Genomic DNA, 18,864 nt, shown 5'->3' with positions numbered 1-18,864 from the left:
GTGCACAGTACTAAAGGCTGTTGCTTATCCAGTATGTAGTGTAGGAGGATGATATCATTATGTTCTGTTTAGTTTATAAGTGGTCCGGACATAGCAGGAGGATTATTGTGAAAAGCTTTAAGAGGTTAAAAGCAAACAGACAAGTTTTTTTTTTTTTTTTTGCTTTAACTTATTATTGCTGATTGTGCAGTCCAATGACTATAGAATAATAATACAATGGGAATTTAGATTGGTTCACTCGCTTTAACTATATAATTCTTTCTGCCACTGGGTACAATCTCCTGGGAAAATAAGGGCTCTATTTACAGCACAGAAGATGTGCATCAACAACTGTGCAACCAAAACAGGAGGAGGATAGCGCTTTGGTTTTCCTACGTAGCCATCAGTAGCCAGCCCCAGTTAACAAAGAGTATTTATGGAAGTTTTTTGCCATGGCTATCCCCAGTAGCAGAAATGGTTGACAGAAGAACAACCAAAGTAACTGTGGAAACTGCGGAAGTTGCAAATCTCTGCGAAAAATGCAAAACGATCCAGATGTCTTTGCAACAGCACTGCAAACGCTAATGCCATGTATAAACACTAGGGGGGCAAAAGTTAAAAAGAGGTCTGTTTTCACTTTAAAGGTCAGTGTTTCTGTCCACTCACTGTGAGATATACAGACGTTTTCACAGGTAAGCAGTAAACCCCTAATAACAACGGAGCTGAATTTATGTGTAAAATTGGCAGAGTGCCGCTTTAGAGGATTTAATTTTAATACTGCTTCTAAAATGAATAGCAACGAGAAGGAATGTTTAAATCTCTCTAAAGGACTTGTGTTGTGCTTCATTAGATGGTTACAAGAACTGTGACCTATGTGGGATTTGTGGTTGGAGTGTGGTATTTGGTTGAATTACTGTACATATTGTTAAAGCATATGGATACGTCCTGCACATAATTACTACATGGGTGTAGCACTTAAGTATCAAAAGTAAAAGTCCTTAATATGCAAAAAAATGCCCCCTGAAACTGAAACATGACAATATATCACATTATGAGGTTGTTTCTGATACAGAATTTTTCTTTTGTAACTGCTCAAGGTGGAGCTAATTATTACTATGTTACAGTTAGGTGGAATAATCCAGTGGTTCCTGAACTAGGGGTCAAGCCCCTCTGAAGGGTGACTAGATAAATCTGTTATTTCCAGAAATAATCTTGGCGATCAAACCCAGGGTGGGGGAGCCCCTCTGTGCCGAGTTTGCATGTTCTCCTTGTGTCAGCGTGGGTTTTCTCCAGGTACTCCGGCTTCCTCCCACAGTCCAAGGACATGCAAGTTAATTGGTGACTCTAAATTGGCCGTAGGTGTGAATGTGAGCGTGAGTGGTTGTCTGTCTCTATGTGTCAGCCCTGCGATAGCCTGCCTCTTGCTCAGTGTCAGCTGGGATAGGCTCCAGCCAGGACTGAGTCAGTCTAAGCTGTGTTTTCTTGCCACAGTCGACATTATGTGGCTTACCTTAAGTTTGTGCAGAGTGCTGCTTGCATGTCAGTAAAAAAAAAAGAACTCGTATTAGAATATTTGAATTTCTCTTTGCAGGTTTTCAAATGGAACTGTTTTAATTGCATTAGTCTAAAAGTTTCAGTCTACCCTAAAACCCTTTCCAGTCAGACTTTAGTCTGAGGCTTTTGCTATTCAGTGAGTCATTTCAGCCAATGAAGTTGAGTCCAGGCTATCATACTGGACTTAGAAATATATCTTAAACAACCTGTCTTTACAATAAAGGCTGATGATCAGTATCATCAAAGCAACAAAAAGGTTTGTTGTGACTGGTTCCAATTCTCTATTTTGCATTTAAAACTACAAAACGGCAAATGCGATCCCACCAGTGTGTGTGTGTTTGCATATAAGTGAGTGCATGTGTGTGTATGCATTTGTATGATACGTGTTAAGATTCAGGCAGTGAACTGAGGCCTTTATAAATAGTGATGAGGACAGATGAAATTCTCTGCGGTGAACTGTGAGGGAACAAATGTGCAATCACATGTCCAAGCTTGGGATATTACAGAAATACTCACCTCACTGGAAATCCTATGGGAATCCCTTTTAGCTGTATGCATACTGTCGGGATCACTGGACTCCACAGATGATTTGTTCATTTGTGCAACTGACATTTTCTGTAAGTCCAGCCCAGTTGAAATGGCAGCTGTGGCTTCCTTTAATCTTCAGACAAAGAACAGACAAATAAACTCACTTTCCCACCATCTTCTGCTGTTTCACACCTTTGTGTGAAACATTTTCCCATTCAGTCATGATTAGTTACTGTGGCTTGTGAACCTGTGATGTCACCAAGCCAACAAATAGAAGAATCTTTCTCCTCTTCTCTCTTTTTCTCCTGGGACCCCCAGCGAAAAGGGTTACCACTAAATGGGAGGCCTGCCTGGCCTTCCTCTGCTTCTTCTCACCTCTGTTGCATGAAAAAGCAAATGACAGCTCTCTGCATGTGGCCTGCTCCCAGCAGACACAGAATTCTTAAAAATGGTAAAAGTTAGTACCTGCAACAGACACAAAGTTTGCAAGATAACTTTCAGTGCCAAACTGCTTACTCTGTATGACAAAGAGTGACCAGTTTCCTAGTGACTAACATGCACCACTGGAATACAGCACTGCAAAGACTGCATCAGGAACCATAGTTCTTAACAGCTTTGCTCATCCTCAATGGACAGAATAGGCAGTTAACAAGCAGCATAACAATCTCTTCCCTGCATTCATTGACTGGTAACATCACAACTGGGCATAGCATTAGTACAATTGTACAGACTTAGCAAGACTATTTGACGTCTTTCAATTTCCATGTATTGATTTGAGGCTATTTGATGAGTTATTGTTGTGATTTCTTTGTAGTCAGGTTATTGGGTAGTTGGCTTTGCCAAAACTAAGTTGATGTTGGTTAGCTAATGCTCCACACAGACAGAGTCTTGTGTGCAACTAAACTTCCTTATTAATAACCTTGCACGTTTATGCAACTTAGTTTACACACATATACTTTAATTTGGCCCTTGCACACACCTACAGATGCAGAGAGGGAACTTAAAGCTGCCACTGTCTACATGCTCTCTTGTTCTTCTGACCCACCACATGTGGTGAGGGAGAACCTCAGTGGCCATCTTTGATTTGGCCATCTTCTTTGTAGCTATGTCTGTTGTCAGTCATTTTGTCTTTGTGACTTCACACATACACCCACACACCCACACACACTCTTCCTTATGAAAAGAATATATGATAGAAAACTGGGCATACTGTCATTGCCATGCAAAGCTCACTATTTATCAGTGTGGATGTGAGCAGAGGCTAATCTCACCTTAGGTCTCAACTTTTGTACACAAGTTTGAGTCAGCCTGGACTTGCAATGCAACATATTAAATCTAGCTGAGTTGGAGAATTGTTTTTAGACTATATTATGACTGGCATCTAAGTATTTGCAGCCATAGATTCATCACTTAAAAAAGCAAAGCCCATAGGAAAATATTATAGTTTGTGAAAGCTTACACTGACATGCTCACAGCTCACAGTTGCTTGGCTCTGTGGGACTGGCTGCAGGCTGACTGCAGGCTGGACACCACTGGTGCCCAGCTCTAATTCATCTGAAACTTTTTTTTATAACACTGACAAACCAAATCATGTTTATATCATTCATGGTTAAAACATTTTTAAAAAGAAATAAAGGGTAATTATTTAAATACCAGTGGCCTAAGTGATTATATTTTTATCGTTGTCGGCTTGGACACAGATGGTGGGTCTGTGTATCCTCCACCACCTGTTATGCTTGAAATGAAAGCAGATCCAATAAACACAGCCACACACTCCTCAGTCAATTATAGGCTTTTATATGAATATTATAATATTATTATTACATAATATATGGATCAGTTATGTAGGCAGTAGGTTAGTGTATATCATGGATGTATAAATTAAATAGTACAAATAGTACAATAGTCCACTACAATGCTGCTGACCACAGCAGTGTTTAATTTCTCTACTGCATTTTTCTGCCTTTCTTTGATGCCACTTTTCAGGTTGCTTAATAGAACCAGTTGGTTAAAATGGACCTACAACTCAGTGTTTCCATTTCTAGCTCAGAGAAGTTTCTCTTCCTACATCTGTCTATGTTATAAAATCTGGGGGCAAGGCCTCTGAGAATATATTGGGGTGGGATATTTAAATGACGCTGTGACTGGTGAGATACAAACATTTCATGTATCACATGCAACCCTATTGATTTATATGTAAGGATGATAAAAGAGGGCCTCTCACAAAAGTGTGTGTTTTTACCTTTGCTTTTTGCTATATAGTTAATTGTCATTTTTGGGCAGTACGGTGGCGCAGTGGTTAGCACTGTTGCCTACAGCAAGAGGGTTTCAGAATCAAATCCACTGGCTGGCTGAAGCCCATCTGTGTGGAGTTTGCATGTTCTCACCGTGTCAGCATGGGTTTGCTCCAGGTGCTCCAGCTTCCTCCCACAGGCCAAAGACGTCCACATTAGGTTAACTGGTGACTCTAAATTGCCCTGTGCGTTGTCTCTTGCCCAGTGTCAACTGGGATAGGCTCCAGTCCCCCTACCACCCTGTGCCAGGAAAAGCGGTTATGGATAATTAATGAATGAATTAATAATTATTTTTAATAATCATTAATTATTCCTTATAGCCATATTAATATGTTTAACCACAAATTCCAAACAATACATATTCTCAAAATGTTGTTAATAATTATAGATAAAGTGGGATATGTTGTAGTAATTTGTAAAGGTCTGTTCTTATCAATCTCTTGGGGCTTCATGCTTGTGATGCACATAATCCTTCGATTTGAGATTTTCTTTTATGGCTATCTGAGAGATTATCTAAGAGATTCTTTTTGCTTCTTTGTGATCCTCCTCTCTTTTCTGACTCTCAGATCATAACCATGAGAGATTATGTTCCAAAAATTATTGGCCAGGAGGCTTTTGAACATTACATTGGACCCTACAGGGGATATGATCCAACCACAGACCCCTCAGCCTCCAATGTGTTCGCCACTGCTGCATTCAGGTTCGGCCATGCTACCATCTCTCCAATCCTCATGAGACTGAATGAGAGCTTCCAGAGGCATGAGCACTTCCCCCACTTGAGAATATCCAATTCTCTCTTCAGTCCATGGAGAATAGTCAAAGAAGGTCAGTACACTCTTATGAAGCTGTCTATTGAAACTTATAATTTATCCTGCAAGCCCACTAAACAATACTCTATTTAGGTCAGCTTCAGCATGACTTTATTCAGCATAAGTGTCTGTCTTGTGTAATAATCACTTGCATTAAATTCAAGTGAGTTAGAGCTTGGAGTAGTGCTGCAGAGATCCAGTAAAACACCATATATTGTGGCAAGCAATGCAGAGCATTAATATAACAGTGAACAACTATTTACTATGTAAAGATATCGTTGAGTGATTGGCCTTGAGCAGGGAATGAAGTCACGGTAACACCATTAGCTCTGTAAGCACTGCTACCATTGCTACCAGCGCTGTTTATGGAGTTAACACCGTTAACTGCTAGCATGTAGTGAATCGTGTCCAGACAACTTGAGCTTCATTTTGCATAGAGCCCCTTAAGTCTGAGTTCAAGACATGTTCGCACCAGTGCATGTAATATATATTTGGGACGTGCCTATTTATCAACTAAATGTCAATATCAGCAAATTGGATGACATTCACCGATGCCTGAGGCTGATGGGTTTTTTTTGTCACTTCAACTTTGCGCAGGCTAAAAAACAGGGCTCACAAACTTAAATAATAAGCAGGTAACAGGCCCCCAGGAAAGCAGCTCAGCCGTACAGCCAATTTTTTCCACTAGCCTCTTGCAGTAATGCGGCCCTAAGCATTTTCCCAATAGGCCACTATTATAAAAGAAACGTCTGTAAACCTGTTGACAGGACACCTCGAACTGCGAACAAGGTCAATTATGACTCTTTCTACAATGAATTTTGGATCCATGAAGGCTCTATATTTGTAAAACTTTATTGGAGCCAAGAAAACCAATTTAAAAATCCATGATGTCATCACTATGTAAAGTCTATGAGCTGAGCGGGAACTCTGGGGCCAGTGGCAGAAGCACTACTGCACATTTTCAGTGGGCTGCATACCGCAGAAGTAAACCCAAAAGCTAAAAAAGTTTTTGGTGTATGCGCCAAGTGAGCAACTCCATAGGACTGAATAGGCATCATTTTGCCATCTGGTATGGAGGTATTATTATAAATCTGTGGCAGATACAAGAATAAAAGAATGACTTGTTGGCATATTGACTCTGTGATCTCACTATTGTGAGACAAGATGGTAAGTAGCAGCTGGCGTACAGTCATTCATGGGGCAAAGTTGCAAATTCTTGGATAGCGAAGGAATGACCTGCCCTAATCTCCCCATGACTGGCTAGTACTTGTTGCCATCGTTGGTGGGATTGGTCAGGGTTAGGATACGAATGTCAGGGTAAGGCAATCAGAGGCATAGTAAGGCAGAGTAAGGTGAGCCATTCCTTTGCTATCCTATGATTCATCAATTCATGTCCAGGAGACAATAGAAAATGTTTGCGGGAGGAACAGAGATCTTCCCCAGGATGCTTTCGGGACAAAAGGACGCAGTAAACTCACTATCATCACGTTGAAGGGCCCACCCTATTGTTTCCCTAATACATGGTGAACAGCAAATCCATGTTAAAATCAGCAGGACGAGAGCCAGTTAAAGTTAGCTGTTTGCAGCCATTGGCTGCAGCTAACAGATGTTGCATTAAGTAACATTATGATTCGTTCAAGCTCTATTCAGTAAAATTAGTATTGGGCAAAGGCTAATCATAACATTCTCATGATGTGTTCAGTGACAAAGTCACAAAGAAAGAAAGAATGTGATCTTGTAAACTTTAAATTTAGTTTCAAAAGCTCTTCTCTGAGTTCAACTGAAAGTAAAAACAGAAATTAGCTAGCAGGAGTACTCTACCTTGGCACTTTTTGACTGACCTCTGTGAGATGAAAATTTTTACCTTGCTAATATTATATAAAGGAATGTGTTCAGTCACCTACCACTGAGCACAAGTCCATTCCTTTTATGAATGTGTTGTTATGATAAACAGAGTATTCATCCCAACAGTCAGTTCATCTTGTTTGCTCAAATGAAATTGTTTGGACACCCTTGAGCCCTCGGAAAGCAGAAAATCCAAGCTTAGGAGTGATAAAGAAAAATGTTTTGTGAACTGCATAAAGAAAGCAAACCACACAGCAAAAAAACTGTACTTACCAACCATATATGCATTGTTTTTTTTGTCTCTTTGGAATGAGGGACTACAGGCAGGCTTGACTGGTAAAAAAAAATTAGTATTCTGTTTGCAGTTTTATGACATCAAGTCACACAATCTCTTCATTTTGAAGTCCAGGTTGTTCAAAATCTAAATGGTAACAGGAAACGTGTCATCTTGTTGTGTGAACTCAAAGTATGCTTACATCCCAGAGATAACAAAAAGAAGAATTAATGTCTCTGATTGACTATGACAGTATAAGCATTGTGTTTGTGTATAGGTGGGATTGAACCAGTCCTGAGAGGTGCATTTGGAAGTGCAGCATCAGCTGTTAGCGCAGACATGCTCCTAACAGAGGAGTTAACAGAGAGTCTGCTCATCTTTAATGTGACACAGCACATGGACCTGGCTGCACTGAACCTGCAGAGAGGACGAGATCATGCTCTCCCAGGTAAGTGCTATAGGCTGAGTCATAGTGACAGTCAATAATCAGCCCTGTTAAATCTTTAAAGTTTAAAAAGGTTCTTTGTTAACACCCTCATAAGATTCCACTAATAATCCATCTGTGGAACCATTCACAAACAGGTAATGTCTAGAGGAAATATTCACTAACTTAAGTAGACAATGTCTGATCCTATTAGTAGCTTGTTTCTGAAGTTTGCTGCTTCCTGGTTCTTTAAAGTAATGACCGCAGAAGTATGACAGAGGAAGACCAATACCTCTCTCGTCTGTTCACTATAAAGCTTGGCAATTAGCTTACCATTGCTGAAGGAGAACTCCACCAACTTTACACATCAGAATCTATTTACTGGTCTCGAGGAGTACTACCATGTTAAAATAGTTGCATTAAGCCTTTTGTGTCTCCAATGGGTTCTGTGAGAAGTCTGATAAATTGTCTCAAGTGATGCCATGTGAGCCACGAGCTAAAGACTACAAGTTTAAAAATGATAAAATATAAATTAACCGGGGATGTGGGGTTAGAAAGAGATGAGCTTACCAGACCTCTGTAGCCTGCTGTTCATTTACGCCTGAGGCTAGTGGCTTGAGACTACATTAGCTGCTACTAGCATAACACTCCTGAATCTATGATCAAATTATTGGTGGCCAAGTTGCATTGTGGGTAATGTAGGTGCCATTTTTTGACCAGGCCCCCAGCAAGTGGCTTTGAAGCCAATTCTCAAAGTGGCTTAAAGGAAATGGCCACTTTAGAATGAAAATACAGACAGTACTTACTGACCCTCATGCCTACAAGAAGTCCAGTGTAGTTTTTTAATCCACAAAACTCGTTCAGGGTGTTGGAGGATAACAGCCTGCCGGAATAACAGCTACACTTCTAGTGCATGGAACCCACATTTTGAAAATGTAATAAAACCGCTAATGCATTTCAAAAACGTCAGAACGGCTCGTCTGTCGTAATCCAAGTGCCCTGAAGCCACAGTATGCAACACTGACTTGAAGAGACGTAATTTACTCCACTTTTATAGCATCATTTCTCACTATGGTCAGTTAGCCTGCCCTGCAGGTGTGCTGTGTTTACATGGCAACTTGCGCGAGACTAGCACGAGTTGCCATGTAAACACAGCCACAGAGTAAATTATGTCTTTTCAAGTCAATTTTGCATGCCGTGGCTTCAGGGCACTTGGATTACAACGGACGAGCCATTCTGACGTTTTTGAAGTGCATTAGCGGAGTTTTATTACAAAAATTCCTTCAGAATTTGCTGAAATTTTTGATGCAGTCCAACTCAGGATGACCCCGACTATGACCCTGTATAATCCGTAGTAATTTTACTATCTCACGCCAAACTAAATTGTCTTGTCAGTATTGCTTGTCTTTATCCTTATATTTATTGTAGACATAAGAGTGGTATCAATCTTCTTTGCAAATTGCAAATGATTATTGTGCTGAAATGACTTCAGGATACAATGCCTGGCGATCCTTCTGTGGACTGAGGCGCATCAAGACACTGGATGATTTCAAAAAGGTTGTGAGAGACTACAGGGTCACTGAGCGGATAGCACAAATATACAAACATCCCGACAATATTGATGTCTGGCTTGGAGGGCTTGTTGAGTCCATGTTGCCGGGCTCAAGAACTGGACCCCTCTTTGCATGCCTGATTGGAAAGCAGATGAAAGCGCTTCGTGATGGCGATAGGTACATTAATGTTTTCTTGATTTCAAAAGAATTTATTAATATTATAGTGTCTCACCCTGGACCACTTTGGCAAATCACATCAGAGATCATTATTGCATATAAATTTTTTGCTCTATCCTTGAAGATTTATTGAAATGTTTGATTCAACATGGAGAGATCAGCTGTTTTTATTTTTCAGGTTTTGGTGGGAGGCTGAAGGTATGTTCAGCCAGCAACAAAAGGCAGAGCTTTTTAAAGGTTCCCTGTCTCGAATCATCTGTGACAACAGTGACATAAGGAAACTCCCCCTTGATCCTTTCATGTTCGGGAAATACCCCTATGACTACGTTTCTTGTGATCAAATGCCATTTATTAATTTGGGAGCTTGGAGGGAGGAAAAGAGCCAAGGTGGGCCTGAAATACTCTCATGCTGGTCCTAGTCCTAATATGTGAAAAATCATACATATTCCTTTGAATTTTATTGTGCCTCGCATTAACATGAAAAACTTTTATCTCTCATTTCCAGACTTAAAACAGTGTGGCACTCCGAGAAAGATAAAGAATGGGGATTTTATTTTGTCCTCTTCATATGGCAAACTGGTTGCTCTGTACTCCTGTTACCATGGTTTCAAGTTAAAGGGTGCTGCTGCTATAGTTTGTGAGGGAAATCGATGGAGTGATCAACCCCCACAATGTACAGGTACATGAACTATTTTTGCCACGGATTTGTTTCATAACATTTGTTTGTTATGACTGTCATGTCCTGTTGTCTATGTGGACTAGTTTAACATAAAAGGTAGATTTCACAGTCAGCTGGTTAATAGCATACCCTAATTGTATGAAGTGCTGCATATTGGAACATATACAGATCAGCCTTGGAAGTATTTAGTAACAAACCAAAGACATAACCCAGCACATATCCATCCATCCTTGGAAATGCTGCACTGTGCTCTTGTCTTACTGGAGCTTTACTGCTATCTGCTGGTACTCATGGAAAAAGGGAAATGCTCCAACTGGAAATATATTGGGAATAGGGATGCTTTATGATTTGAACCATCTGCCAGTGAGTCACAGTTTCAGTGCAATTATTAAACTGCACTTTTTAAGTCCCATCTGCAGCATTTGAATGCTGACATGTAGACAGCAGGTTGTGAATGAGTTTAACTACCTTTCAAGCAGCCATTACAGTGTAATATAAAAATCATTGCAGAGAGTTGGGTCTCAGTTGAGTTTAGTATTCTATCTCAGTGAACAAATGCCTTCTCAAATTGTGTAGTTTGATCATTGAGTGCTAATGCAGACTGATTTGAAAACTTTTTCTCAATAATGTGTTCAGTGCTTGTGGAAATGTGGAAAAATCCTATTCATCAGTCAATCAAGCAAGCGCATTGCATTCACTAAACAGACATATTCTTCTGCAATGATTTGCATATTTCATTTTTGTTATACCATGCAGCTTGTATTTCTCAGAATATCTTCCCCTAATCCTGGGAAAACTATAAAATATCCATATTGTTCAGAGCACTTTTCCATTGTTAAGAGTTAACTATATGGTATATGTTGTTATGAGATCTAACATCATGTTATATTTCAGTGAATTAATGATGAGAAATGGAAACTATTTCAACCATGATCATAAAGCCTTTGATTAGCTTGCACTTACTCATTTGTCTAAGGCAGGGGTCAGCAACCTTTGCTACCTGGAGCTGCAATACCTACTTGTATTTTATAATAAAGGTATCACTATTATTAAAAGTTCTAAATAAGCATTCATTAATATGTTTTAGCATGGCTACTCTGCAGTGGATTGTTTATAATTATTTGGTACTTAAACGTTGCAGTGTTGGCAGGGAAAGCAACGAAATCTGTCCACTCGCTATTAAGTTGTTCTGTTTTCTGTTTTCCTCTGAGACTTTTTCTTTTGGATTTGGAATCAATCTAGTAAGGGAGGCACTACCGCTAACTAGCATATATAGGTTGACCAATATTTAGGAGAAGGGACTAGGAATCATTCACAAACAGTATACTCTGTTTAACAGCTTTCTCTGTACTATTATTAGTGAATCTCCCTGCATACAGGGTTACACGACTCAATACTAAATCACAACAGTGACATCCTAATGCATGGGACTCAGGGACAAAATGCCATCAGATGGAGCGACAGTGGCCTATGTTTCTTTGATATGGCAGTGGGAGAGTAAACAAAAACTGTTTTGACACAGATCATATCCCTCTATACTGTGTGTATATCATTATAATATATCATTATATTATCATTACCATCAGTCTTCTGAAATACATTTTGTCAGTATGTTTAAAAGTTATTATTAAGAAAGAGGCCTCAGAGACAGAGGACAGCATCATGTACTTTCAGTTTACTCAGGTAAACTGGGTGTTAACGTTACAACAGGACCTGACGGTCCTTGTGAGTTATATCATCATCATGATGTCATGTGATATAACCAATAATCATGTTGTTGTTTTTGTTTGTTTTTGGTTTCTTTTTACAGGGAATCATCACTAAGTTGTTGTCAATGCAGCGGATCCAGAAATTCTTCAGAGTTTTATGACCAAGCTCAGGGAAACAACGTCATCCTTGCTCTAGTTTTCTTCACTGTTTATAATTTTGTTGATTTGAGTGGAAATTAACAAGTTTTATGGTTTAACCTATCATTATGAAGTAGAAGTTGATTGCACAATGTTATGGCTGTAGAATAATGACACCATCATTGTTCAGACTGATTCCCTATAAGCAGTAAGTGATTTGTTTGTTGTTAGTTTTTTAACAGGGGGACCCTCTTATTCCCCCAGTGGAGTTTTAATAGATGGAACTATCTGTTTGCTTTAACTGTATGTTTGCCATTGATCCTAATTTAAAGTATCACACACTGTTGGGTAATTAGGGGGCAGCCAGAGTGTCACTCAAAGTGGCTCACCCTTAATATTGCTTAAATTTAAGCCTTAACAAAATGCAAACAGGTAATTTATATAAAAATTCACCCCCCGTACAGTTGTCATGAATGTTGAAATTAGCTATAGAGTTTGTTGTACCAGGCTGTAAACGTGTTTATTTCTGCTGTAAAGTGGCCTCGAGTGGTTGTTCAAAGAACGGCAGTTTTTGGCACTTTGGTGTTGGCTTCGTTTTTCAGCTCCAAGGTTGCAGCTTGGTTAATAATCACCATGGTCTGGGAACATATGATGAGACATACTGGTTTTGAACTTCCCATGGGAAGAATGAATGTAAGAGTCTGTCCATTCTTTATTAAAAGCTTTTCTTTAGACTTTAGAACATGCCATGTGGAAATACTTTTCTCTTTCTCTGATTGTTGTCTCTAGTCTTGTCACACTTGTGCTTGTCTCCCACTTGCTGAGTTGTAATACTTGATTAAAATGCACACATTTGATTGGCTGAGCAGCATTGCGTGAGATGACTTAACATGCAGTTTCCTGGGGTCTCATTAATAACCACTGTGTACACACACGACGAGGCCTGGGAGGCGTACGCCACTTCCCACACAAACTTTGTGATCTGTAGAAACAAACTTGAGGACAGAATGTGTGCACCTGTGGGGACACTCTGCCCTGTATGTAGAGACATTTTGGAGAAATTGGCAAAATTGGTGAGATGGTGAAATCAAGCCAGGTTATAGAAATCTGGTGTGATTTGATGTCATGTCATCAGTGCTGTCTCACCATCACATTCCTCTCCCAGAACACAGAGGAGAGGGCCGGACTGAGTGCTGCTGACACTCAGCTATGGTCAGCTTTGGAGCACACACACATCAACCAGCATTAAATACCTGCAAAACAGAGTGTCAGCAGTTTTCAGTAATATCTTCTAATACTGTAAATATATGCCATAATGACCATAAAGAACCATTGATCAGCAGGCTTGATTCTATGCATCAGTGTTCATGAGGTGCTTTGCACTGATCATTTATGGTTGAATGTGGGCGTATAGAGGGCGGGATATGAGGGTGATCCATGTGTGGACAATTCCAAGTTAATTTGGGATTTCAAAAAAGGAAATTGTGCACTGGCAGGCTAGGCAGGGTTTTATAAATCAGAATATATTTGGTGCATGCTAATTTTGGCTTTTGGCTGCACTAACACTTTTAGTATGGATCCTATGCACTGTTTTAAAAGCAGTGCTACAAAATGTAATAGTTCTCAGCTATTTAATTTTGGTCCAGATAGGACAGCATCCGGGTCCAGATTTGGGGTTTGGAGAGGGACACATTTGCGTCATTTTGCTAACAAGGGCGATGGCGTCCCTCCCCCTCTTCCACCCTCAAATCGCTGACTGCCTACAGGCCAGGCTTTCACTATGCCACTCTGTCTGCCACCAGGAACCACCTCCCAGGAAAATGAAGGCTTTGTTTATGTGGGGGGGTTTTAAATGTGGAAACTTAATTTAAAAATATTTAGCACTGGGTTGACCCTCTCTCATTTAATTTTGTTCAATAAAAATATATACACTGACTTATAAATCAGAGCTCTTTTAGCCATGTTTTACATTGTATTATTTATACGAGACTTCATTTGAAATGACTTTTTCAGCCCAACTTTTACTAAACATGAATATGACAGTATTTTTCTTGATGACACACAGATACGAACCCCAGACAACAATGTCAAGCAGCCCACACCAAGTACTGTGCAAAATATTTTCTTTACTTTCTGAAAGGTATTGCTAATAAAGTAGCAGCAACATCAGCTGATAGATAACCTGTAACCTAATAATAACAAAATACCTTTCTGTTATGAAACCTGGCCAAATGCGTCATACATGGCACTGACACTGAATGCGAACAAAAAAAGGAATGTTGCTGAGAACATGACTGACAAGCATTGCAGTGTACCCTGAGAGCCAATAACTTATTGCAACGGTATGCCTCTTGTTAAACAGTACATTTGATTGATGATTTTTCAAGTTAGAATAGAACATTGAGGAGCCCTGGGAGATAAACTCAGGTATAAATCACTATTAAAAAGTCCTTCTATGTACAATCCTGCAGATTACATCAAAAAAGACTTAAAAACTTCAGCTTTGTTTGAGGTGCAGTTATGTTTCTTTTTCTCTCATTTGATCTCACTAAATCTCACACTCTGTCTGTCCTTTCATCTTGATAATTTCTAGATTAGCCAGGAGGCTGTCCTATTTAAACTAAGTCCTTAAACTAGTATTAGAAACATCAAGAGGGATGCAAACCAAGATAACCAGCAGTCTATCTGCAAACAATTCCATTCATTCCTTGTGTTTCTGCATCCACCCGAAAAAAAAACCAACTTATTTTTTAATCCCTCTAAAGTATAAAAGGACTCTTTTAGTGTGCTGTCACACCTGTAGTTCAGTTTATGTAAATTGTTGCATTTTAGTTCTGGTACAGCTCCTGTTTATACCACCTCCTTACAAATGAACCAAGGGGAGTAAACACAAAGTCATATGGACTGATAGGTAACTCTTTGATTGGACAGTTTTGGCAGTTGTCATCCTGAATCATCAGCACATCATCAAGTCCTATGTGAAGAAAAATTCCGGTGTGTATATTTATGCTCTCTTAACACTGGCTCCAGATAAAGCCATTTACATTTTTCGCTTTTTTACATTGGCCATCTACAATAAGCAGCATTTGAAAATCATTGATTTGTAACACAATATTTAATGTTTTTACAATGTGTGGTCCTCACCAGGTACTGATTCACAGACAAAGCACCCTTAAATAACTACCTGCGTAATTTCTAGATTGTGATACAATCTGCTCCTCTGTCTTTTCCTCCCTCCATCCACATTCCCACATCTCCTAGTCTGCTAATGGCCATTTTCTACCTGTTCACCAAATGCCATTTGACTTTTCCACCTGCCCCATTCATATCACTGTCTCTGGCTTGATCCAAATGTCCACCCTCGGGACTTGCAGACTGAGCTCTTGTGGAAAAATATTGCCTATGCATTCCGGGCATAGATCTTACTATATAATGACGAAAACTCTGTCTGTCGGCGTGTGTGTGTGTCTGTCTGTTTGTCTGTTCCACGTTTTTCTCCTCACTGACTTGGTCAATCCATGTGAAATTTGGCACAGTGGTAGAGGGTCATGGGAGGATGTGAATGAAGCAATATTACATCAATTGGCCAAAGGGGGCGCTAAAGCAACCGATTGATATTGCAAACTTTGAATGGGCATATCTCATGCCCCGTATGTCGTAGAGACATGAAACTTTGCACAGAGATGCCTCTCTTCATGAGGAACACATTTGCCTCAAGAACCCATAACTTCCGGTTATATAGATTTTCCGCCATTTTGAATTTTTTGAAAAACACTTCAAATCGATCTCTTCCTAGGAAGTTTGACTGATCTGCATGAAACTCGGTGAACATAATCTAGGGACCAATATCTAAAGTTCCCTCTTGGCAAAAGTTGGAAAACTTACTAAAACTGAGCTTCTATAAGGCAATGAATATTGCGGAGGGCGTGGCTCATCACATAAAGGTGTATAACATCTCAAGGGTTTCACCGATCACCACGCAACTTTGTAGGCATATGACCACACATAATCTGAGGGGACCCCTCCATTATTGACCCCATCAAACAAAATGGGGGCGCTAGAGAGCTAATTTCTTATCTAGGCCTAACCGCCATATCAATTTTTACTAAACTTGGTAGATATGTAGAACAGGACGTCTCAAGGTGACTGGAGAAATTTAACTCTAATTGGCAACTGGGTGGCGCTATAACAACAGAAAAATGCCTCATCCTCACCTTCCCCCCCACCTACAGTCCTGGCACACTGCTTCGACACCTCCCCCACCCCCGCTCCCCCGGACATCTCACCACCCCCCACTCCTCCCCCCACCTCATCACCTCCACCCCCCAGCACACAGCCCCCCTGCTCCAGCTTGTCCTTCACTACCTGTCAGGTGAGAGATCAGCTGAGGAAGATAAAGACGAGGAATGCTGTGGGTCCAGACGGCATCAGCTCCAGGCTCCTGAAGTCCTGCGCAGACTAACTGTGCGGGATAGCTGAAACCATTTTCAACCTGAGCCTGAGGCTGGGGAGAGTACCACAGCTGTGGAAAACATCCTGCGTGGTACCTGTGCCCAAGACTCCGCAGCTTCAGACCGGTGGCATTAACATCATACCTCATGAAGACTCTGAGACAGAGACACTCTCGTCTCTGCCCTGCAGTAGGCCCTTCAATGGACCCGCTGCAGTTTGCCTACCAGCCTGACATTGGGGTGGACGATGCCGTCATCTTCCTCCTGCATAGAGCTCTTTCCCACCTGGAGAAGTCTGGAAGCTCTGTGAGAATCATGTTCTTTGATTTCTCCAGTGCTTTCAACACCATACAGCCTGCGCTTCTGAGGGACAAACTGGAGCACATAGGGGTTGCTAATCACCTCACATCCTGGATCCTGGACTACCTCACGGACCGGCTGCAGTATGTCAGGACCCAGGATTGTGTATCGGACTTGGTTGTCTGCAGTACAGGGGCCCCGCAGGGGACGGTGCTGGCACCATTCCTCTTCACCCTCTACACTGCAGACTCGTCAGCCTCATCACAGATGGGGATGACAGGGAGTACAGAGAAGTGAACCAGGACAACACCGGTGAACATTCAGGGAAAGGACATTGAGATGGTGACATCTTATAAGTACCTGGGTGTTCATCTTAACAATAAACTGGACTGGACTAATCACATAACAGCACTGTACAGGAAAGGCCAAAGCAGACTCTACCTACTGAGGCGGCTCAGGTCTTTTGGAGTGCAGGGAGCGCTCCTGAAGACCTTCTTTGACACTGTGGTGGCATCAGCCATCTTTTACGGAGTAGTCTGCTGGGGCAGCAGCGTCTTGGCTGCAGATAGGAAGAGACTGGACAAGCTGATCAAGAAGGCCAGCTCTGTCGTGGGATGCTCTCTGGATCCTGTGCAGGTGGTGGGAGAAAGGAGGATGACAACCAAGCCAGGGGCGATTCTAGGATCAGAGGTTTAGGGGTGCTGAGCACCCAGAGAGCTGCCCAGCCAGGCAAGATAAATTTCATTGTTTTGTACATTTTAACTCAATTTCATTCCCACATTTGTGAAAGAAAAGCACAACACTTTTTGGGAAAGTCTGTGACTAAACCATCAAATCTGATAAAGGATATTTAAATGCTGAGCCACAGCAGAAGAGGAATGGATTGGAATCATAAAAGAAACATATCGTAACCCTAATTTCTGGCTCCTCAACATACACATAAATAGTATGTATGTTTCTGGAGTAAACCAGCCTCCTATAGCGAGTACCAAAAATACCAAAAATGGACCTTGGACTTATTTTTTGGACTTTTATTTGAAATGCAATGCACAACATGTAACATTAACACATTAACAGTAATTGACTTTTTCAATGTTTGTCTCTGCCTTTTTCCTTCTTGTCTGTATTATATAATACAAATACATAGATAAAAATACACTTCAAAAAAAGAAAAGTGCTTGAAATCTACAAAATAATAATAATAAATACACACAATAGGAGTTATAATGTTAATGGACATCCAGTCAGTTAGCTAGTCAGTAGCACCTTGGCTTTAATATCAACACATGCACATGACACAACAGCTAGCTTCTCTCATACCAATTCAAACAGAGGACAGTGGTACTGACCACCTGTAACGTTTTGTAGTTAGAAAAAACGTCAGCTAACTCCTACCTAACAACATAAACAGTGACGTGCGATTAAATGCAGCAAAAATGAGGACTGGTAATGATAATAATGTGTTGGTATTGAGTGGTAGAAGTTAAGAAATGTTCCACATATCCTGGTTTAAGCCAGGTACTTACACCACTACTGTAAATCATCCACTCTGGAAGGCAGCGCATTGCTCTGAGCAGATAGAGCGCTCAGAGCCTGAGTCGGGGAAAGGTGGGAGGGATGGGGTGGATCAAACCATTTTTGAGGCAAGGGGGGGGGGGGCTGCTGTGTTTTTGTTGTTAAAATATTATAAAGTACTGTATGGTTTTGACACTTTTCTAGCTTGTTAACCCTATGGGCCCTAGGCGTTTTTGGGGTATTTTTACTGCCTTTACTTTTAAGCTCATATCACAGTGCGAGCCTGCATTCGCGAGTAATCTATCCAACTGTAATGTGTGTGCAAAGCTGTATGAAAGCTCTGTTATTCATGATTTTAGTGTAACTTTATCTTTTTTTTTCGCTGTGAAAACATTGGACTACCGACAAGTGCTTGGCCTTGTCGGAAAACTCCAATTCCACTGTTTCACGTGATATGCGTGGCTTCTCGCTATGACGTACGGTCGCGGAGAAAATCAATAGAGAAGAACAGGTGTGAATTTGGACGCACTATACGTCGTTCGGGCCCATAAAAGGGACATACAGTAAAAAAAAGAATTAAAAAAAATCCTCCAAATTTTAGGGGTGCTGGGATTCAATTTAGGGGTGCTTCAGCA

At 40.7% G+C, this 18,864-nt stretch overlaps 1 protein-coding gene across 1 annotated transcript in view; it reads left to right on the top strand.

Moving 5' to 3' along the window:
- Window positions 1–16,442, top strand: part of tpo (thyroid peroxidase) — a gene marked incomplete at its 5' end in the record, with an annotated part of 34,568 nt that extends 18,126 nt beyond the window's left edge. The window contains 6 exons of the mRNA XM_078175379.1: window positions 4,922–5,180; window positions 7,561–7,731; window positions 9,200–9,437; window positions 9,616–9,824; window positions 9,943–10,116; window positions 16,336–16,442. Of these exons, the coding sequence (XP_078031505.1) occupies window positions 4,922–5,180; window positions 7,561–7,731; window positions 9,200–9,437; window positions 9,616–9,824; window positions 9,943–10,116; window positions 16,336–16,442 (1,158 nt within the window). The remainder of the gene's footprint in view (window positions 1–4,921; window positions 5,181–7,560; window positions 7,732–9,199; window positions 9,438–9,615; window positions 9,825–9,942; window positions 10,117–16,335) is intronic.
- Between the last annotated feature and the right edge of the window lie 2,422 nt (window positions 16,443–18,864).

The sequence above is a fragment of the Epinephelus lanceolatus genome, chromosome 15, assembly GCF_041903045.1.
Source record: "Epinephelus lanceolatus isolate andai-2023 chromosome 15, ASM4190304v1, whole genome shotgun sequence".
Classification (NCBI taxonomy): Eukaryota; Metazoa; Chordata; class Actinopteri; order Perciformes; family Serranidae; genus Epinephelus; species Epinephelus lanceolatus.
This window is presented reverse-complemented; position numbering and strand designations above follow the sequence as displayed.